Below are 21,871 nucleotides of genomic sequence, written 5' to 3'. Positions count from 1 at the left end.
CTTCTCCGCTAAATATTTGCTTTGGAAAGATGCGAGCGTGAGGGGGGGGGTGGGTGGGAGAGAGAGGGTGGCATTTACATAACGAAACTCCCTGCGGGGAAAGTCTCCGCCAGCAGACTCAAGGGAAGAAAAAAAACGCTGGCTGCGGAAGTACTGTCCCCCCCCACCCTAACACCGAACTCAAATTGTGCTCATCGGTGTACCTTGTCCACCTGGAGGTCAGTATAATGCAGGAAGATGATAAAAATGGCGACGACAGTCCTCAAAAAAGTCACATTAGTACTCATTCTTTGCAGAAGATAAAGAATGTATGCCTGTGAGCATTGTTGTTATTGTTCGATATTATTAGCCTCGCCGTTTTTGTTCACTTGTGTGTTGCTTAAAAGGGTTAGAACAATGACGCATTGATGCTATTTGCTAGCCTGCCAATGGCATTTCCCATTAAGTGGTAGCATGCAGCTAGCACTGAAGGCTGAGCCACGTTGACGTTTTGAAAATGTGACAAATGTCCTTTCATTTTCAGTTTGACAGCAAACTTCAACTGCACGGAGTCACCGCTGTAATGATTTTAAAGTTTATGTTCTTTCTTATACAGTATATTTTTGCAAAGATGTTTCTGAGTAGGATAAAAGCTAAGGGTTGCTTTTTTTCCGAGTACTTTTTTTTTTTTTTTTTTTAATGTTTTCGTGAGCATTCTGCGAAAAGTGACACGTGCTTAACAAAATGTCCCTCACTTGATCGATTCCCGCCGTAGTCAGACATCCGAAGCATCCCCGGAATGCTGCTCCAGGTAACCGCCTGCACCCCGTCGTCATAGCGATGAGCACGCCGAGTATCCTGGAGCGAGACAACAACAACAGGTTGTGAGCGAAATGGAGGGCAGAGCGTCTGCTGCTAAGACATGGTGTGGTCCCATTCTTCCAGTCTTGGCGCTTCACTTTCACATGGGATGCGGGTCAGGGTTCAGAGGTCAGGTCACAGGGTCCTTGTAATTAGTCTGTCTGCTCTGGACCATTTCTGACCTCTCACCCTGAACCTCTTCAGACTGCAGAGTAGCTTCTAAATTCTGTTCTGGGGTTAATTATCAGAGCTGAAGGTAGACAGTGTAATCACTCTTGTAGCTCACTGTGGGGGGGTTGGGGGGGGAAATCAAAGCAACAAACTTCAATCCAATTTGGGCAAGTCATAAAAATATTTTCCGTTTTGCTGTTGTGAAAATTGGCTTTCTCGCATTTCACAACAAAGAAATAAGTGTTTAATGAAACTGTTGCGCCGTCCGTTGGCCTCCCCAGGCCTTATTGAGAAGCCTCTGAGAATGCCACTGCTTCGTCTAGACTTTGACAATAAAAGCATGTGTCGGAGAGGCACATACAGCACAGTATTTCCAAAGCCTTTTCCAGACTTACGTAACTCCCATTACCACCTCCGTGTGAAACCGGGTGATGAATATCGGGCCAGAGCATGACTTTTACCTCTTTCTCTCTAATATGCTGGGGGTCAGCTGGATGCTTCCTCAACTGCAAATAATGGAATACTGTACTCCTTCCTTACATTCCATTAAGCACTTTTAGACCTCCTTTCTCTTCAGCCTCCATTATTCATCATCTCTGCCTGAAAGACTATTTATAACAACTTTTACCATCTGTCAGTCAGGCTGCAAAGCTGCTTCTCAACGATGCAAGGGGAGCATCAATGCAGGAGACCAAGGTGCTGACATTGTGGGAGCACAAAGGAATATAAATGGAAGCCCCCCGTGGGTGAAATTCAGAGGACTTTGACGATTGGCGATCTCTCAAGGATTCATCGATAATAAGTACTGATTCATTCTCTCCAAAAATTAGAATGCTTTTGTCTCCCACCGTTACGATTTCACTCTCGGAACATTAACGACTACCATAGTCCTGCAACATTGTTTTGTTGCAGGACTATGACTAAAAAAAAATAAAATAAAACAATTTAAAAAAGGAGAGGAAAACAATCACATACACATGTAAATCCAGAAGTGAGTCGACCATGCACATGCGTGTGTGGTCACAGCAATAAGCAGCAGCATATCCCATTCCAGCATCCAAAAGATGCAATCATAAAATCATATTCATATTTCAGTAGCTCCATGCGCTCATCTGACAGCTGTGCGAGAGTGAAATGTTCATGAAATGTTTTCATCTGTGCGCAACAACCAACAGCCATCAATATTTTACAATGAATAATTGTCATCAATATTTGAGCATGAGTGTGTGTGTTCTGCATTTGAACTCACTGATTCTCTCTTGTTTTGCCAACAGCTTCATGCATTTGGATGAGGGGGGGGTGGGAGTATTTCTGTTCTCCATGATGTAACGGCCGTGAAGCTCAACACCACCACCATCTAGTGGAAGACACAGTCTAATGCAACACGTTTGAATTGTAAAAACAAGTTTAAAAAAAGCTAAGAAGTCAGACGTGACAATGAAATTTCGAAAGAGTACCCCAAGCTAGTGATGGTAAACAATGTGGGGCTTAAATTAATATGAAAAGAGAACCCATCTCCATAAAAAAGTCAATTCAAATAAAAGCTATATTGTAGAACTAAGGTATTCAAGGCGAGTACGGATCAGGATCAACTGCAAGGAGCGAGTTACGTTGAGCCTTGCATGTTAGAAATGTACATTTTACAATTAAGAGGTTATTTCTTTCCATACCCTGTTGCGTCACGGCTAACGCTAGCATCGATGTTAGCCAAGAGGGGGAACAAAGTCCGTCGGTCTCCAATTCCTCGAGTCCTTTTAGAGTAAACTAAAGTAAGTTGAAACGTTGACTTCACTAGTCAAAATGGCTCATTTTGATTCAATTTATGCCAGTTATTTTCTAAAGTACGGCACCGTCGCAGCTGAAGCAAGTTATCACTGTTAGCCACCGAGCGGTTTATGTACTTTCGCTTCAAATGGCGGTGCTTTTTGTGGGGTAAACGACAAACGTAAACTACACGTTTTATATACATACATAAAAGATACTGTAGCTACACTGTTCACGTCGTCCTTACCTTGGTTCGCCATTGCCGCTTCCTATCAATACTAGGCTAAGGTAACTAACTACCAAGTACTGTACCTGATTGGTCCTTTCTGGGGTGGTCAATTAAGGCTCAAATTGAATTACATTCATAAATATTACTTCACCATGGCCATCTCCCTCGAAAACAGGAGTGAAATGGTACCTGGAAGCTCACAGTAATAAAATTACATCAGCTGTTCATATTGGTTGGTCTTCAAGACAAAACTGTAACCTCACAAAGGCAAAAAACAAGCATGAAGATGAACTCTTTATTTAATCTTTGTTTTCTGTCAGTTTACAACATGTGCAGAACTTCTTTTGGGGTCCAAGCAGACAATAGCATGTATGTAAGCTCATTAAATGGTCCAAAAAAAAAACCAATCACAACCAGTAGCTCAGTTGGTCATTTTAAGTGCATTAAGCTTCCATGGTTTCGCAGTGGTGTTTTTACTGGGTGATGCCAATGACGCCGCAAGCCAGACGTCCGCCGGCATTACCCGTCTTTAAGCTCTCCTCGTTGTTACCTCTGCCCAAGTCGTCTGCCTTTTCGTGGATCTGAAACACAGGACATTTGATGCAAACTAAAACCAAGTTCTGCGCACCACAACGCAAAGGGTAAGATTACTTACCACCATGGTTCTGCCAATAATTGAGTTTGGGCCAGTGAGGGAGATCATGCTGTCTGTGATGTCGATTTTGGCCACCTTACTAGCATCCGCGGTCACGTTGCCGAGATCGCCGACATGCCTGTTCAAGCATTTTAAAAGACTAAACTCAGTGAAACCCTAATTGACAAAACAATTGGTAGATCATCTAGCATGACTCGTGGTGGCTGCCAGGAAAGCAGGTGACTTATCAAAGACAAATCACCAAAAAGCAATCAGCAGAGGGCACAATACAACCACTTGCCGAAATGGTCGTCAGTACAAAAAAAACAACAAAAAACTTAACTACTCAAGCAGAAGAAGAGAGACGCGTAAAACCAGAAGAAATATTAAGTTCAATCATTTCCTTCAGTAGATAAAGTACAGCCTTTGAAACTATTTACAACATGTCATCCATAAACGGAAAAATGTGCCAATTCCAACTTGACAAAGCACAAAGTAGAAAGTACAGCAATAAAAAAAGTGTCAGACTAATTAATACTCGACAGACTACTCAGCGACAGGAATAAAAGGATCGTTTCTGACTTGCTTCCCACCACTTAACACGACATACCTGTCTGGATCCTTCGGACCGGCGTGATTTTTCTGGAGCGGATTGAAGTGAGGGCCAGCACTGATACACCCTGGACAAGAAAAACAAGCCGTGTACTCATGTGACATTTTCTATAAAAAGGAAGAACATGCGCCCATTGTCCATTATCGCCGACCGTTGGTGTTGTCTCCAAAGGTGTGAACGTGGAAGCCATGCTCGCCTGGCGTGAGGCCATCGATTTGTCCCGTCAGCTTCACAGGGCTGGACTCGCTCTGACATTTCAAGAACAGCAGCAACACAAGACCCGTCAAGGCCAGATGACAAACCGCCCAGTGAAGAGAATTTTGGGGGAGGGGAGAAAAAAAACAAAACTAAAACTGGAAAAGCTTGAAGTTTAGTTTTAAACACCAGCGGTCGATCAACCCTGTGTGACTGACAAGGCGTCAATCATTAGCACCCATCGCAGCCTTTTACACTGCTCAATCAGCTTTGATGACCATTTAAAAACAAACAAAAAAATAAACGTTCCATGTGTGCTGGAGTAAACCAAAGCAACTCAAAAAGGAGCTTGGGCAACTGAAAGAACACATCACCGTTGTATCGAAACTATCGTCTTTTGCATCGATCCTATTGCCGTTCGCTGGTGTAGCCTGTAAACAGGACGTCAGTTTGAGCGATACAAACTGGTCGTGACTCAGCACTTTGTCTGTGGGGGGCACACCTAAAAACAATTACCCTTACACTAAATGGGTGACCATTTATTTGGGGTAAAATGACGTTTTCAAATGCAGAAAACGCAACTAGTATGTCAGATTTATGCAACAGGCGAGGAGATGCCGGTCAATAATTAATCATTCGGCGTGCAAAGGTTAAATGAAGCCAATTGGTTTTTTAAAGTATACTCCGGTACATACATTGCAATGACCCCGTTTAAAGTGTTCGACTGAAGGATAATTGCACATGTTGAGCAATGACGTCGTATTTTTTGCAAGGTGAAGATAAACTGAATTAACAGGCTATGGGTTAGTAGAGGTCAACTTTTACTATATTTGAAGGAAAGTGTTCGCTATGTGAAGTATTCAACTAGCAAAAAGTGTTTCTGAACATAAACAAAGTAGCGTTAAAATGAATAACTGAGCTAGCTTAGCACAAGCTCCGACGCACAGCGAGCTTAAATTGAGCACGATAAAATGGTCTTTTAATTTCCTTTAGCTGTCACAAGAATTACCTCCTGCTGGAAATATACCGTTCCGCTGGTTTCGCCGGTTCCTCTCAGCACGCAAACGGCTTTAAGCGCCATTTTGTTCGAGATAGTTTGCTGCATGGGGGTTCGAACGTCGGTGCAAACGAGTTCAGGGCTAACTGCTACACTAACAGAAACAACCAAGCTCAACTAGCAGCTCTGAATTGGGCGGGTGCTCCTGGCTGCCAATCAGAGGCAGACCACTGCCTCTGCTCCCATGTCTGATTGGCCGTTTTGTGTATATGCAAATATAACCGGAAGCTAGTGACATAACGTCAACATTTTATTTTAAATTATGATTAGATAATTCAATTTACATACACGAATATTGATGGAAACAAAACATATAAAATGTCAAATTCAAATATAGAAATGCATACAGCTTCACAAACTTCTTGAAAAACGCCAGGCAGTCCTATCTGCTCGATAAAGCCAAATGCCATGAAAATTAAATGGAAGTAGTCAAGAAGAGCTCAAACTAACCAAATGTTATTGGAAATATGTCTGCTGGGCATGAAGCCTGATTGCGTTTTACCTGTTACGGGATCTAATAGGCCTACCACTTTAACTCTCCTGGCTAATATGGAAGCAAACATTTTACACTTATTGACGGAGCATCAGTCAGTTCTTTGTACACACGAATTTACAAGTCATGCATTATGTGTAGTTCATTAGTTTATTTAGCAAAATACCCAATTAACCGACAAGGCAAAAAGGTGCAACAAAACTTTTTTTTTGGGGGGGAGGGGTTACTGTGAGCCAATGCTTTGCTGTATTTTTATTACCGGTACTATTATTATTTAATGTCATCTTAATTTTGTATTTCCAGAGTTCTTAATTGTGATCGCAATTAGTGATTCCCACAAGTTTCATAGAGGTTAAAAACAAACACATACTGTATTCATAAACAATTACATGTCACAAATAAGTCCTTGAGGATGATACCAAATCAACCCGTGTTTTTGAAACATCATTCGCAGCTTGACAAAAATGGCCGATTTGGTACAAAAATAGTTTATTAAAAACATTTTTTTGTGGCTGAAATGTTGAACACTTTACATCGATGTCTTTTTGAAGGGTTAACAAAGCCGTTCACACGGCCAAAGAGCTTAAAGCAAAAGTTACGATTCCTTCTGGGTCCTTCAAAGGCTGTGCTGTCGGTGGACAAATGAGGAGCATCGTCATGATAACGGCCAGCTAGTGACAGTGAAAAGCATATTTACAGTGGAGAGCCCGAGCTGTCATTTGACTCGATTTTCCTTCTGGATTCAAATGATTCAAGTAATGGGGCAGGTGTTACGGATGTTACAGTAGTTTGCCAATGCAAAACAAAAACAACAATAAAACAAACAAGGAAGTGTGAGGAAAAAAACAAAACAACAGCAACAACCTACTTTGGAAAAACTTGAGAATGACTGACAATTAGTTAGGAGTGCCTCAGGCATTGTTCGGATAATTAGGCAGATTAATTTTGTAGTATTAAAAATTACATAAGATGAAAAGACTGCAAATGTTCTGGGCATTCACATAAGAATTTACTTTCCACTCCAAGTAGGACTCATTTGTGAAACTTAAAATGTTACATACGGTGTGACCCTCCCCTGCCCAACTTTTAGCCCCTTGTGGAGGATTTTTTTTTAAAAAAAAAGCTAGACCAGCATAAGACATTTTTAAAAATATTAGCCTAAGATATTTCCACTTTAAAATGGTTCACATGAACTCAAAACGTGCCAATTTAAAAAAATAATCCCCCAAATCAGACTGACAGGAAAAAATTACGCCCAAAAACTTTTAAAAATGTTTCAAGATTTGTTTAAACTCAGTCAATAGGAGGGTCAAAAGTAAACATGCAAGCAAGGTGCTCAAAATGAATGCCACTTTGTACCCAAGAGGTGCACGAATCAATCAATTGATCAAGCTCTAATTAATTTAATCAACAATTTTGATGATTGTTTCCGATAACTCGTTTAATGTAAACTGTGCAAATCCTCAGCATTTCTCATCTGAACTATAAATATTCCGTTTTCTACAGTCCATGAAAGCAGTCTGACGATCTCTGTTCAATTATGACTTTTACAAACATCTGATTTGACTTTGGATAACAATTTGACATTTTGACATTTTTTTAACCAAATCAGATGTGATGGAAATCCTGTATTTTTCATATTCGGTGATAAATTGACAAATAATATTCCGCTTAATCTAACTGTTAGTTGCAATCCTTACCCACCTTAACAAAGAAAAGAATAATGAAGATGATGAAGTAGCACTTGAAAATGTATTTTGGGATGGAGTGGCTGAAAAGCATGAAGTTAAAAAGAAATCTACAAACTTGATTAAATAGGTAAAAGCTGAAAGCAGCACAAGTAAAATGGCCATGCCGCATTCACACAATGTACAGGGAGGGAAACGAGGCAACATGTTCACTTGGCGCTCAAGTCACAGTTCACGTAGTTGCAGCTAGAGGGAGACAGAGCACCTGCTACGACGTCGCTTCCTATTTGGCTTCGACAGAGGGCGGCGCTGCCTTGGAAGACTCGGCAGCGGGAGGTGCCGACTCGACAGTCTTTCGGGGCGCTTCGGCTGTTCCCGCGGCAACGGCGTCAAGGGTCCGGACCTTGTCCATTTTGTCCAGCTCAGCCAGGCGGTCGTCGCGATCCCACCGGCTGGCCCTCTCCCGCCGCTTAGGCCGCTCGCCTTCTTTCCCTTTCTCCTGGGCCTCTCTGCTGCCGTTCTCCCGGTCTCGCCAGTCCCGTCTGTCTCTGTCCCATCCGCCACCGTCCAGTCGGTCCCTGGCGTCCGAGCGGTCGCCGCCAAACGGGCGCCTGGCGGCGCCACCGAATCCCCGCTCTCTCTCCGGCTCCCGCTCCCTGAATCCGGAACGCTCGCCCCGAAAAGGGCGGCCGTCATCGTCCTCGATCACACGTGGGGCGCCGGGCCGGATGAAAGGGGGACTCTGAAGGGCGGGACCCTGAGGGGGCGGACCTTGATGAGGGGGAACTTGAGGAGGTAGAACTTGAGGAGGCGGGCCTTGAGGCGGCGGGCCGTGAGGGGGCGGACCTTGAGGGGGTGGCCCGTGAGGTGGGAAGGGCGGCCTCATGCTGTGGGGCATCCCAAAGGCTCCTTTCGGCGGAGGGGTGTCGTGGCGCATCGGGGGAGGGTGCGAGCCCCTGGGAACCATCTGAGGCGGGACAGGCGGCGGCGGGAAACGCTGAACGTGCAGCAGAGGAGGGCCCGGGGGCCGCTGCAGCGGGATCATACCGGGCCGGGCCCCCAGCAAACCGCCCGGCTGGGGCTGGATGCTGAAGTTGGGAGCGTCCGGGACCTCCTCGTGCTTCCTGCTAACCAGAGGCATGTCGTCCCCTTTGGAGGGCGGCGGCGGCGGCGGCATGGAGAGAGGCATGGCCCCGGGCGGGGGGAAACCTGGGAGAGAGCTCCAGTTATTAGCCTGCCATTTTGTTTGAAAGCATTTATGAGTCACTCAAGCCATTTCAAATCTCAAGGACAGTTTCACTTAGCAAGGTGAAATTTGGACCATCGGGCTGATTTTAAATCGGAATGAATCACAGCTCGTGGCTTCGACTATTCTGATCAAATATGAACCACGTGAGAGTGCTGCAGGCGATACCTGGAGGCATCTGCATGGGGTTGAAGCCCGGTCTCATGAATGGCGGCGGGGGCATGCCGGGTGGGAAGGAAGGCGGCGGCATGCTCATGTTGGCGGGGAAGCCGGGCGGAGGCACCGAGCTCATGGCGAGCATCGGCGGAACCTGAAGAAAAAGGTGCGCCGCTAAAAGCGAGAACTTCCAACGGATTTTCTATCCAAAGTCGTGAGATCGACTCTTCATCACCTGCGTCGGATGAAGCGGAGTCAACACGTGGGCGTCCTCGGGCTGCTGCGACTCAGCACCGCCGTTGTGGGTGAGCTCCTGTGGGTTCTCCAGAGCTTTCTTCGCGGTCCTCCAATCTGCGAGCGACACCAAAAAAAAAAGGGACGCTTGGTTAACACGCGTGGAGTGCAAAATATACTCGAGTGGCATTGGTGTGCTACCTGGCGCTAAAGTGTCCCCGTCCAGGATTCCGCCTTCCTTCAGCTCCTCCAGCTGTTCCTCGCGGACTTTGGACCAGGGCAAGTAGGTGACCCCCAGCTCCACGTCCCAGAACTGCTTCAAGTCGGCCTTGATGCCTTTGTTCAGAGCCCAAGCGATCTGTTGCCAGACCAAAATAAAAAAATTATAATTGGAATAATAATAATAATAATTTGATTTATTATTATTAATTTAATTTATTATTATTAATTTAAAAAAACAATAAGAATTAATTCCACTTAAAATGAATGGTAGTTCTTAAAATCAAAACAACAACAAAAACAACAACAACAAAGTAGACTTTCCACATACTTCAGAAATTATAATTATGATTATTTTTTTACGACTTAATTTTCACTAAATCCATTGTAATATCTTTATAAAGAGATCAGGCAAAAATGTCAGGATATTACATTTTAGCGATTGTTCGTTTTCACCTTGATGGCTTTTTGGTTGACTTTGTAGGCGCCTCGACTGAGCTTCTGCAGGGCCCTGAAGGCGTCCTGCCGGTGGACCATGACGATGTAGGCGCACCCCCGCGGAGGGATCATCTACGCAAGACGCACGTCAATTGAGCTTTGCGGCGGCCGTCTCAAAACAAATTCACCTTCCTCGCCACTCACGTTGATGGACTCGATCTGGCCGAACTCCTCCAGCAAGCTCGCCACATCTTGCTGCTGAGTCCTCTTGTCCAGCTGGCCCACCCATAAAGTGGTACTGCAGACTGAAGAGCGCGCAATCAAGTCCACTTTGCAACCACCAAAAAAAAAAAACAAAAAAAAAACGGGAGAGCGCACGGAAAAGGGAGAGGCACTCACTGCTCAGCGTCTCGCTCTTGGGCGGCGGGAGACCTTTTTGACGTCGCTCCCGATCGCGTTCCCTTTCCCGGCGCTCCTGCGAGCGAGAGCGCGGGGAATGGTGGCGTCGGTCGCGGGAGCGGGAACGCCGGTGGCGGGAGCGCCGCGTGCGGGAATTGGACCGCGATCGCCTTCTTTTCGGGGACCTGGATGAGCAGATTCAGATCAAAAATGGCTTCCTTACGCGTCGCGGGGGGGGGGGCGTCACGATTCTCCACATGTCACGTGTTCCTCTCACTCCTCATTTGGCATCATCCTCCACCGGCTTACCTGGAGCCCGATCGTGACGTTTGGCCATGCTTGCCGTCCCTCGTGGAGGAACGGTCCGAATCGACGGTTGAATCCTAATAATGGCACACCAAGAAGACATGGTTTGGTTTTGGTTGTGAGGATTCCCCGCACCGCAGGAGGTCGCCGCTCGCCCGCCGCGTTACCTGCTGCTGCTGGGCCGAGTGAGAAGGAGGAGGAGGAGGATAACCTCCCGGGAAGCCAGGATGTCCCGCGGGACCAGAGAAGGGCTGGCCCGGGACCACTTGGCCCATCTGAGGCGTCATCCCTTGGAAGCCTTGTCCCGGCACTAGACCGTAGGCCGGGAGTTGGCCGTTGGGAGGGAGAAGACCCTGAAGACGACAAAATGACATTCTGTCACTTTACAAGTTGTTTGCCGCCTAAACGGGCTGCAGAGGCGAGTGTGGCCGTGTATGGTGCGGGATCATTTTGCAATTATTTCCGCATCTGAAAGCAGTCTGCCGATATGTCAGCAAAGTAGTCAGTTGGAGGTGGGCAACGTTTGTCTCAAAACTTTTTTGGGGGGGGTGGGGGCCATTAATTCGTTCTGCCTAAGTAGGCAGCTCCAGAAATCAAAGCGTAGGATCTACCTGTTGGGGGGGGTCCTGAGTCATGTTCATCGTCGGTGGCTGGAAGGCTGGAAGCTGCTGCATACTGTCGCCATGACAACAATGACATCATCATCATTTGCTTCCTTTTTTTTTGTTGTAACTTTACACCAAGACAAACGTGCTCCCGAGTTTCTAAGTCAATATTCCAATCAAACCAGGCCGTACAAGGTGGTCTGCGAGACGTCCTCCTTGGCGTCCTCTCCCGTTTCGGGCTCGTCGTCGTAGTCAAAACGATCCAACAGGATCTACGGCGGAGGGCGGTTTGAAATTTTAACACGCTCGCAAGTGTTCCGAAGGTTGCGGCCGCAGCCTCGTGGAAAATGCGCACGGCTCACCTTGTCAAACGCCGTCTTCTGCTGGCCGGCCTGGGGCGCATGCGGCGGGAGGGCATTGCCCAAAACCGGGGCCACGCTCGGGGTGTCCGAGTGGGGGGCGGGCAGCGCAGGCTGAGGGGCGGCTTCCGCTTGAACGGGCTGCTGCTGGAAGTTCTGAAGCATCTGCTGCAGCTAATAAAATAAAAGCGGGTTTTCCATATGATGCGTCAATTTCTTGAGATGAGAAAAAAAAAAATTTCCAAACGCACCTGCTGACCCTGCGTGGACTGGAAGAGCTGCGCCACGGCGGTGAAGGGGTCCTGTTTTTGCGGCGGGGCACAGGGCGCCGCGGCAGAGTTCACCGCGTGGTCTTTGGTCGGGGTCAGCGGGGAGGAAGCTACCCGGGGGGAACATCAGATCACTTCTCATTCTTAGCTCGGCGCTACGTAAAGGAGCACAAGGACGGCGGCCGCGCGCGGTCGACAATCACCCGGATCTTCGGCGCAAGGCGCGGCGTCGCTGCTGGCGCCGGCGGCCATGTCCAGGAGGGGCTGAATGACGTTGCTCTTGAAAACGCCATTCTTCTGCCAAAGGTTCAGCACGCGTACCAGCTTACTCTGTCGACACGGCGGAGGAATGTCAAGTACGTTCAAACGACGACTGAAATACGTAGATGAGAGACTTTTTCCACCCCTGTGCTGTGAATGTTGCTTGTTGACTTCATGAAAACCATCGAAACGTCTAATCGTTTGTCTATTGAAGATCAAACTCGTTCTTCATGAGAACTTGTTCAGCACCAACTCTGCACTTATCTGGTCTTTTTGTGGAAAAGGGGGGAAAAAAAAGGTAGATGTTCTTACTCTGTCCTCCATGGGGCAGAGGCAGAGGTTCTCGAAGGTGGCCACAATGTTTTTGGTGAAGCGTGGCCCGAACACGTCCTTGTCGGCGCCAAATTGGTGCCGTGACTGGCGGACGATGGAGTCCACGACGTACAGACCCGCCACCTTGTACTCGGACTTACACTACACATGAAAAAAAAAATAATAATAATAATACATGTATTTTTATTCTAATGATCATTATTCAAAGCTCGCTCCAATATTTTCATTTCACGGTCTTACCTTTTTAATGAACTTCTCCACAATCTGCACCACGTGCTTGTAAAGCTGTTCAAAGAAGTCACGTTCCAACATTTATTGTCCGTAATGTTGTATATTTTGAATCGCTTTACGACATTGAAGTCCTTACTTTCATAGCCTTGATGGCCGACTTGGTGATGGAGATCATCTTGGCGCGAGAAATTGGCGGCTTCGAGTCCATCAAGGAGAATAACTACACCAGCAAACCAAACAAACACTCAATTTATCAACGAGAGTGGGGGGAACACAGCTTGAGTGAAAAGGTTCTTTGTGAAGAGGTGACAAAGTGCCTCTATCATCAAACACGCAACCCGATGTCGGTACCTTACACACACGAAAGCAAGTGAGGAAAATGCCGGCTTTTGACACCATATTGGAAAACTGCCCTCAGGCTTGCATTGCAGACAGCTTACTTACGTTCTAGGTTTGGCCTTGTGACATTCACAAGGCGAGCCCGAGGGCAGTTCCCCATCAATTTCAGTCATTGCCATGACTGTGAAGTTTAACACCCCCCCCATACTCGCTGGCTGTGCCCTTTGCGGTGAACGCCAATTGTCACTGCCCCTGACACTCGTTATAGAAACACATTTAATTATCTCAATGTGGGAAGGGGCATCGGCTATGCACAGAACAGGACAGCGTTCCACCGCGCCCTGCCCGAAAATGCTGGCTCGGGCGTTCTACGGCGCGAAAGGGGGCAAACGACGCAGGCTCGTGACGCCTAAGCCCCGCCTCTTAACACTCTGGAGCAGGTTGACGTGACAACAAAGGTGGCGGACGGCAAGCTTGTGTGCGTGCTACGTGAACAACTTCTGTTATTAAGTCCTCTATAGCAACATCTCCTGCTAACAAGATCACAGCTAAATCGTGATATTCAGTCACATCTCACCATGATCACAATATTGAGTAACGTTGTAGTTGAGTGGTTGGTCATACAAGCTAACGTGCTGTGAGGCAACGTTACCCCAACGGCCTCAGGGTTAGCACGCGAAACACAAATCGTTCCATGAGAATGAAAAAAAAAACAAAACGTTTTGAAAATACACAAATGTATGGAGCAGCAAATGCTAAACGAGTGTTTAGAAATGTCCACAGTACGCGACGGTCAAAAGAGAGGCCCTCGCGTTGGGCCAAACACGGGTCCTCCGCGGGACCTCCCAAGCGGCTAAAACGCCTCCAAAGTGCGCCGGGAAGGCGGCCTTACCTCCTGGTTGAAGGCGTTGACAGCGTCCATGGTGGTCCAGCGGCCCCACCCCGCAACGACGTCCCCCCTGTTCGCACCTGCTGCCCAAGACGTTTATTCCAGCGAGGGTTGGCACAACATGTCCGTCGCTCGCAGCTAAGCGGCTAGCCTAGCTTCGGAGCAGGTTAGCTGCGCGTGCGGGGTCGGCGGGCACGGCAAAGCATGCTGGGAAGTCACAGATGTTGTTCCACCGATGACCACTGGGGGTCGGTGTTTCTTCCCAAATAGTTTTCCACAATGAAATGACGTAGTCGAACTTCCATTAATCCGTTCCACTCCCCTCCACCCCGCAACAAAAATATCCGCGTTTTTTTTGGTTGAAGAATATCGTACTCTGGCTGCATAAAAAAAAACAATCGACTGAAATAAAAGTGTTGTCAAACAGACAAACACATGTATTTGTGTTTGTCTGTTTGTCCCATTCTCGCCCACATGCAAGAGCATGACAATAATTTAATTGCTCCATTTTTTTCCACTTTACTGGAACGGAGGGAAATGTGAAATTCGCTCGTACTCTAATTTAGTTAAAAAATTAGTAAAGTAAAAACCTGAAAAATGTTCCTATATTCTCCTCAGAGTGCGAATTTTCTTCTCTTCAAAAATACATTTTAAACTTGTCATATAAATGTCTTTTGTATGAAAAAAATACAACTTTAACCACACAACAACCTTATTTACACTCGTGGTTGTACAATTTTACTACAAAAACGACAACGTTTTATCTAGAAATAATGTATGAATATATATTTTTAAAATAATTAGAGGGAAAAAAAACGTTATTCTCAAATTCCATTTCTGTCCCTCTTAAAAAGTACAGCACATCTCAAGTTAAACCAAAATGTTTGTTTTTATTCTCACTTCAAAAGCAACTGAGTAATATCCAGTATATGTGTACAAGGAATGTATATTGCTCATTTGCACAGTTTACACAATAAGACGATTGTACTTAACACTTAGCTTTGACGTCTCTCAGCACCTGAGCAAAATCGATCCATTTTGGTTCAGAGATTTTTTTTCAAATGGTTTGCACTGGGAAAAAAAACATCCAAACTTATAAAACGACACATGCCCTGGAAGGTAACACAAGACCGACCATTCCCATACATACAGTATGACCATGGCATATAACCGTAACAAAAATAATAATAAACTATTATTCATTAAAATAATAACACGATTATTGTACCATGAACAACATGAACATCGAGCAGCGTGTGGCCAGGCCTCACAGAACAATGATGTCTTCTTAAAAAGTATCAGCATATGTAAACAGTACCTGTACTTTAATTCAATGATATTATAAAATCAGAAATTACACTTTAAAAAAACACCCTGATAAGATTTATTTCCAAGTAAAATATCAGGAAAAGGCAACGCAAGGTGTAACATTTTTTTTTCTAATATCATTAGCCCTGTAAACAATTGTAATCTTAGGCAACAGTACTTTTATCATGATTATTAGTTCTTATTTCTTTAGATTTGAGATTTTCTGAAACAACCACAGCCACGGGGATTTCTGCCTTTGGGATGCACGGACACTTGATCCTGGGAAAATGGAGACAATGTGTTCATTCAACAGTTTTATCGATGACTAAAGTCACCAACAAATATTAAGAAGTATGACAGTAGAGAGACATGCGATTCAAATTGCTAAGCCTCTTTGCCGATTCCTACCAATGTACACAGACCACTGGGGAATCGAAAACGGGTTCAAATGGTTTCAACTCTTTGTCGTCGTTTGCCGTTTTTGTAAAGGATTGCCTTGCCAATTCCAAGTGAGACGAATGTCATCACCACGCACCTTCCTTAGAAACATTATTTATTAGCGCAGCTAGCAAAAAAACATGGCGACAGACCATGGCATCAAATTTGGACAATTCTCTGGTGGATCTACCATCCTGTAATTGATGTTGACCAGAGGTGAGAATACAATAAAATATCGCAAAATGTCTACTGTATCGCCCGCTCCAACGGCCATAGTCAGTGAATTAAATTAGAGCAAAGTGGCCTTTAAAAGTCTTCGGATTGGCCTGGTTTATTTCACATGTGCATCTGGATGGTCATAAATTTGCCTGCGGTGCACAGTGATCATTGAACGTACCGCTCTCTCTTGTGCATTTGTTGGATAGATTCAGGCAGTGGATGTCCAAAACTCTCTGGCAGGAGGACAGTGGCAAAGGCAGCTAAAACAGCCAAACTGCCCAGTATGATGTAAGGTAGGAATGGAGAGTAGAACCCTGTTTGAACAACAAATGACAGTTGACATCAGTAAACAACATAAGTCCACACGTGCAGTAGTTTGTCGTAGTCTTTAAAGGACTCTTCGAAAAGGAATAGGGAGGCTTTCCAGATGGTGGCTGGCTAGCTAGCTAAGATTAGCTAACGGTCTAACTTGATGCAGCGCTCAAGAGTCTGACAAATACGCTCGGAAAGGCTTCCATTTTATTCTGTGAGCGATCATAAACATGTCATCTGTTCGCATTTGTCAAGCTAAAACCAGTTGTGTGTGTGTGTGTGTTTTTTTTTCAATTATTATTATTATTGTCACTCACTGAGCTCCAGTAGGTACGGCATGATGCAGCTTCCCATTCGTGCAATCGTGTTGCAAATCCCGGTGGCGGTGTTTCGTAGCGCTGTCGGGTACAACTCTGTGGTGTAGGCAAACATCAGACCAAAGCCGGTGGTGACGGCAAATTTTCCCACCATCTCCAGAGTGAGCGACAGACCAGAGTAATCTGTTGGGACAGGAAAGTTGGTCAATGGGATGTCGACTTTCTGAGTGTTTTTGTGAGCTGTGGCCACACAGGGGCGCTGTTACCCGATTTCCCGGGTGTTCCAACTCTTGGGTTTACGGGTTTGGGTGTCTGATTGGGGTTGAGGTGTGAGGGCTACGGTGAGGACTTCGAATTGATGGTAAGTAGTGTTATTAGAGTTGTATGGTTTAGGTGTTAAGGTTTAGGAGTAAATGCGACAAATTCCAGTCACCTTCAGGCACCAGCTGTAGGACGTAGAGAAGCACGGCGGTCAGCACCAGGGAGCAGATGATGGACAGCCGTCGCGAAACATAGCGCAGAGCGAGCCAGCTGGCCACGTACGCCGGCAGCTCCACGGCCCCTGAGATGAAACAGCTGATGTACGCGTTGCTGTGCAAAAGCGTAGTGTTGAAGGAGATGCCGTAGTAGCCCGACGACATGGTGAACCTGGCAGAAGGGAGCACTGAGTGAGGACGTAGAACCGCTAGCTCAGCTGAGCTAGCGAGCCGCCATCTGGCTAGCCTCTCTCGGCGTCTGTTTGGCTGCGCTGGTTGTTTTTATTTCAGTAACTTTCTACTCCCTTGTTCTTTGCTCCGTCTCTTTGACGTGTGACGACAAGGAGCACTTAGTGAGGGCATAGACGACTACATTAGCTTCTTATCCTGGCTAACCGCCAACGATCAATGCAGCAAAGACCACCGAATGACGTGAAGTGCTTTGGCGCAGAGTTAGCAGTCTTGAATCCGTTTGTGACAAACAAAGAAAACTCAGTGAGGATAGATATACCGTACTTTAGCGTAGGGTTATGAAGACAATTTCGACAAATCGGTGAAATTCATGAAGCAGCAACCAAATATTTATTTTAGTGATTAATATGTTATGTTTGTTGTGTGCCAATATATTTTCTTTCAATCCGTAAGCAACCGTAAGGCATTCCCACAGCATATGGTGCGCCGCACAAACCAGTCTGTCTACTTTGACGTGAGCAAGGAAACATAAGCACAGTGACCGTTGAAAGTAGGGCAGATCTGCATTCGTGTAAGGTGTTATCTGGCGACATCTCGGAAAGGCATCGCCCTTCAATGTTTCATTGTGTGATATTTTGTCCTAACAAGTTTTCCATTGAGACAAGATAAGGGGATAGGTTACGGTCAATTGTGCCTGCTAAATGTTCTCTCTCTGATTATAATTTTTAATTCAAGAAAAAGAAATGCAATAAAGTCACCTTTTCTGATTAAAAATACAAATACATCTAGGGAGTAACGAGTGAGGATATTGCTGTTTGCCGGATGAATGGATGTTTTCATAAATTTCTGGGATGTGATACATAATAAAGAACAATGAATCCGGCCATCTCTCAAATGATTCAATTCCTCATCAGCTTGACTTTACAGTAGAAAGCGTATTTGATGGTGTACTCACGCCACATAGCAAAGAATGACTGTCATGAATCCGATTTCCACATTGGCCACCAGGTCCAGGATGCTGTGCTTTTCTTTGGGCTTCGGATCTTTGGACTTGCTCAACAACACAAAACCGCAACATCATCATCATCATCACATGAACACCAACCACTGCCTCCATGAAACTATGTTCTCCTAAGATTTCTGACACAAAAAAATGTATTTGGAGAGGAAAACTCGAAAAAAAAAAGTTTTTGTGTTGTGACTATGGATTGTACTTTACGACACTTATTTTTGAATGAAAAAAAAATATTTTACTCTAACGTACACAGTGGAATTTGCTGGCGTTATGTAATCGTGGGTTCTATTCAATTGATCACTTCAACATATTTTCTTTGATGGGTAGTGACAAGTATTATTATTTTGTAACTTACAACAGTTTGCCCACGTTCTTGAACAAGATAAGCGGCATAGAAAGAAAAGAGTCAGGGAATCCATATTTGTTTTGCAATTATGCATATTTCTTGAAATATAACCAAATATCCGCAACAGGAAAAGCAGCATGCAAAAAGGATGAAGATGACATCTTTTTCTTGAACGTGAAACATGCCAAAAATGAATATTTTTGCTTTGTGATCATGATAATATTATTATCATCATTAGTATTTTTGATAATTTATGATTTAATTTCAAAATGTATCACCAGAAAAAAAAATCACATCACTTAACAGAATAAATGTCACAGAAAATTTATGGATAGGTTTTTATGCAAAATAACTCAAAGTTCTGTTTTTGCTAATTCCGTATTATTATTATTTTTTTTTATGTCAACGAAGGGCACTCACAATTAAGTAGTCCTCAAAGATGACTTCGGGTGCTTGCACTTTGTTCATCCTCGCTGCCTTCCTCACGATGGCTTCGGCCTCTTCCACTCGTCCCTGGCAAAGGAGCCAGCGAGGAGACTCTGGGATGAACCTGCACGGCGGAAAAGCCAAAGTCAGGCCCGATCGGGTAGAACCACAACTCTACAAGAACGCAAAAGACCTGACCACCAGAAGGGAAAAAAGACGATGCAGGGCAGGGACAAGGCCAGTAAGAGAGACTTCCAATCCCTGAGGAAGTAGGCGCACACGGGGAGGATCATGTAGCCGACGGCGAAACCAAAGCAGGTTCCCAGCGACGAGTACAGCAGACGCGCATTCCCCGTCAGGATCTCTGCACCTGCATGCAGAAACCTGAGAAATGTCAAGAGAACAAATGGGCTGCGCGGAAATAAAACGCCGCCGTTTGAAACCGTTTGGTGTCGAGAGCTCATTTTGCAAGGTAGTGGTGATCGTGAACAACCATCGCGTGATAACCGGAAATTTACATCGGAGTCTACGCGGTCGGGCTCGAGCGGCTTCAGATTTGTTGTCGTCTGTGTGGATTTAAGAGTCGACCGATTTTGACAATAAAATGGTTTGCGCTCGACCAGCTCAGCAGATGCTGCGATGTAGACTGAAAATTGTCTGTAGGAGTGAATGCTAATAGGTGATTGTTCGTCATACGTACCCAGTACTAATGCCGCCATGTAGTTGGACATCTGTCCCAGGCCGTTGATGACCATCAGGACGGTGAACATGGACCAGGACACGGAGAAGACCTGAATGAAGGTGAAGATGGTCTGAAGAGCCAAAGTGGCGAAAAGGATGGGTTTCCTGCCTAATCTGTTGAGGACACACATACGTGATATCTCAGATGAACAGCACATAAAATAAAATTTTAAAAAATCTTAAGTTTCCTGCAGTACTTGTCTGAGAGCTGCCCCGCGAAGAAGGAGCCGCACAGGATACCCACGAAGAAAATGGTGGTGGTGAATGGTTTCTTCCATTGGTCGTTGCACACCAGGTCAAACTGAAGGACGGATGGCGCGCAAATGTGAGTTGGGTTGTTTCCTTTGTTAGCATCACGGGTTAGCGACACGGGTTAGCATCACGGGTTAGCGACACAGGTTAGCATCACAGGTTAGCTTCATTCTTTGTTTTCTATGTGAGTGCCTAAGAACAATATTTGCTTACTCACACCCAATATTGTCACATTTTTCTTCCTGGAGTAACATTCGCTTTATGAATCAGCAGCATATTTTAGCTTCCAAAGTCATCTCAGAGACAACCATAAATGTAGTGGTGCGCCACACCTCAGTGATTATGGTGGACTGGTAGATGTCCTTGCTGTAAATCCAGCCATCCTTGCATGTCTCCTCCTCCAGGGAGGTGAGGTTCACATCCCGGCCCAAAATGTAGCCCTGGTCCGACAGGTTGCGGACCACATCTAAGCGGTATCTGGTGCAGCTGCTGCGCACCTCTTTGCCATTCACTACCTGCGGGTTCAAAGAAAATGTGGATCGTAAATGCATGCTTTCGACTGGAATATACGGACGGAAGATTTCATCAACCGTGATGACGCACCGAATGCAACATGCAAATTGGCTTCAGTTGTGAGCGTCTTTGAAAAAGACGGGAAATGAATGCCACATGTCTCGTTACACTTACAGTACTTTACTGCACGCTTGCCAACAGAGGGCGCTGTGGCGGCCTATTTTCAGTGTCACAAAGTTTAAGACAAATGTAAATGTTTCGTTTGCATCAACTCGCTGATGTAATGTTCACCCGCATTTTGTTCTGTTGAAGGAACATTCACGCGCAACCCATCGCCAAACCTCATAAGAAATCAAATTTACGCCTTTTACGCACGGATGTGCTCTCATACGTCGTTTGGTTAACTTGTATCTTTTTTATATCAATGTCACGCGGTTACATTGACGATCGGGGCTGTGTTTTGATATTTTAAATGACTTTTAAAGCGATGGAAGACTTATCCGTCGGCCACACTGTTGTACTCACCTGGACCGGGATGACGGCATTACGCCAGTCCTCTGTCAGATTGACATCGGGCACCCGGCAATGATGCACCGGTGTGTCGGCCAGGAAGATGAGAGTAAAGGCGCCGAAGCCGTTTGGCACGATGCTGATGCACAGCAGGAAGAAAACGACCTGCTGGAAGCGTCCGAACTGCCCCAGAAAGGCGACGGTCTCCGGGTAGCTCTTCATGGCGAGTGATTAGCGCTCGTCAAAAGAGGACAACTCATCTCGCCAAATGGTTGCCTTCGCGTCAAAACGCCGCCTTCTCCCTTAGCCACCCCCCTGCCTCACCCCGTACGGCACGGAACGTACCCACACCCGCGGTTCATTCGGGAGGACACACGAACCCGTCCGATATAAACGAGTTTCCTGTTCTATAAGTGCTGACTATGCAGGAAAGAAGGATCCTTACAGTGTCACGTGACTGCCGAGACCCACCCAAAGTCAACAAAAACAACAACAACAAGATGGGTGAGGGGAAAAAGAAGTGTGTGTTTCATGTTCTCAGAAGGGAGGTATAGGTAGAACCTCGTTCCTCGCGGCTGTCCAATGCCCGGAGGGGATGAAGCGTTCAAACACGCGGAAGAGGGTGGGACATTTAATCATTCTCTCAGCAACTCTGCCAAGGTTGTATGGAGGGTGCAGTAACAGTAATTCGAGACTGTGTCTGCACCCAATCGCCTGACATGAAATGAAATAACAAAACCCACAAAACCCTTGTGAAACAATAACATGTGGTGTGAGGTGGGGAAGTGGCTAACTCTTGAAATGTTGACGTAAACATGCAACAGTGTGGGTCATTTCA

General features: G+C 45.7%; 4 protein-coding genes across 4 annotated transcripts in view; 1 reads left to right on the top strand and 3 right to left on the bottom strand.

Annotated features, from left to right (window-relative positions):
• The window catches only part of rpl23a (ribosomal protein L23a), a 243,530-nt gene extending 238,955 nt beyond the window's left edge, over positions 1 to 4,575 (top strand). Inside the window, exon 6 of the mRNA XM_052047385.1 lies at positions 4,564 to 4,575. The gene's annotated coding sequence lies outside the window, so the exon portion shown is untranslated. The remainder of the gene's footprint in view (positions 1 to 4,563) is intronic.
• Positions 3,286 to 5,628, bottom strand: sod1 (superoxide dismutase 1, soluble). The gene is made up of 5 exons (XM_052047382.1): positions 5,456 to 5,628; positions 4,403 to 4,499; positions 4,249 to 4,318; positions 3,660 to 3,777; positions 3,286 to 3,585 (listed from the first exon to the last, which is right to left on the bottom strand). The coding sequence occupies exons 1-5, from the start codon at positions 5,549 to 5,551 to the stop codon at positions 3,478 to 3,480; spliced, it is 489 nt and encodes a 162-aa protein (XP_051903342.1). The 5' UTR covers positions 5,552 to 5,628; the 3' UTR covers positions 3,286 to 3,477.
• Positions 5,629 to 6,468: 840 nt separating this feature from the next.
• Positions 6,469 to 14,160, bottom strand: scaf4a (SR-related CTD-associated factor 4a). Its single transcript, XM_052047331.1, has 18 exons — positions 13,972 to 14,160; positions 12,877 to 12,960; positions 12,750 to 12,794; positions 12,489 to 12,650; positions 12,119 to 12,245; positions 11,898 to 12,025; positions 11,650 to 11,820; positions 11,480 to 11,559; positions 11,294 to 11,357; positions 10,850 to 11,035; positions 10,686 to 10,759; positions 10,377 to 10,561; positions 10,182 to 10,282; positions 9,996 to 10,109; positions 9,522 to 9,678; positions 9,322 to 9,437; positions 9,099 to 9,240; positions 6,469 to 8,893 (listed from the first exon to the last, which is right to left on the bottom strand). Exons 1-18 carry the CDS (start codon positions 13,999 to 14,001, stop codon positions 7,968 to 7,970), a joined length of 2,892 nt encoding a protein of 963 aa, XP_051903291.1. The 5' UTR covers positions 14,002 to 14,160; the 3' UTR covers positions 6,469 to 7,967.
• Positions 14,161 to 14,833: 673 nt separating this feature from the next.
• LOC127588570 (solute carrier family 22 member 4-like) lies at positions 14,834 to 21,623 on the bottom strand. Its single transcript, XM_052047347.1, has 11 exons — positions 21,049 to 21,623; positions 20,343 to 20,525; positions 19,956 to 20,059; positions 19,718 to 19,872; positions 19,216 to 19,387; positions 19,012 to 19,141; positions 18,186 to 18,280; positions 16,996 to 17,210; positions 16,563 to 16,745; positions 16,112 to 16,247; positions 14,834 to 15,555 (listed from the first exon to the last, which is right to left on the bottom strand). The coding sequence occupies exons 1-11, from the start codon at positions 21,253 to 21,255 to the stop codon at positions 15,441 to 15,443; spliced, it is 1,695 nt and encodes a 564-aa protein (XP_051903307.1). The 5' UTR covers positions 21,256 to 21,623; the 3' UTR covers positions 14,834 to 15,440.
• Between the last annotated feature and the right edge of the window lie 248 nt (positions 21,624 to 21,871).

This window comes from Hippocampus zosterae, chromosome 16, assembly GCF_025434085.1.
Source record: "Hippocampus zosterae strain Florida chromosome 16, ASM2543408v3, whole genome shotgun sequence".
In the NCBI taxonomy this organism is placed as follows: Eukaryota; Metazoa; Chordata; class Actinopteri; order Syngnathiformes; family Syngnathidae; genus Hippocampus; species Hippocampus zosterae.
Note: the sequence above shows the minus strand (reverse complement) of the source record. Positions and strands in the feature narration are given on the sequence as shown.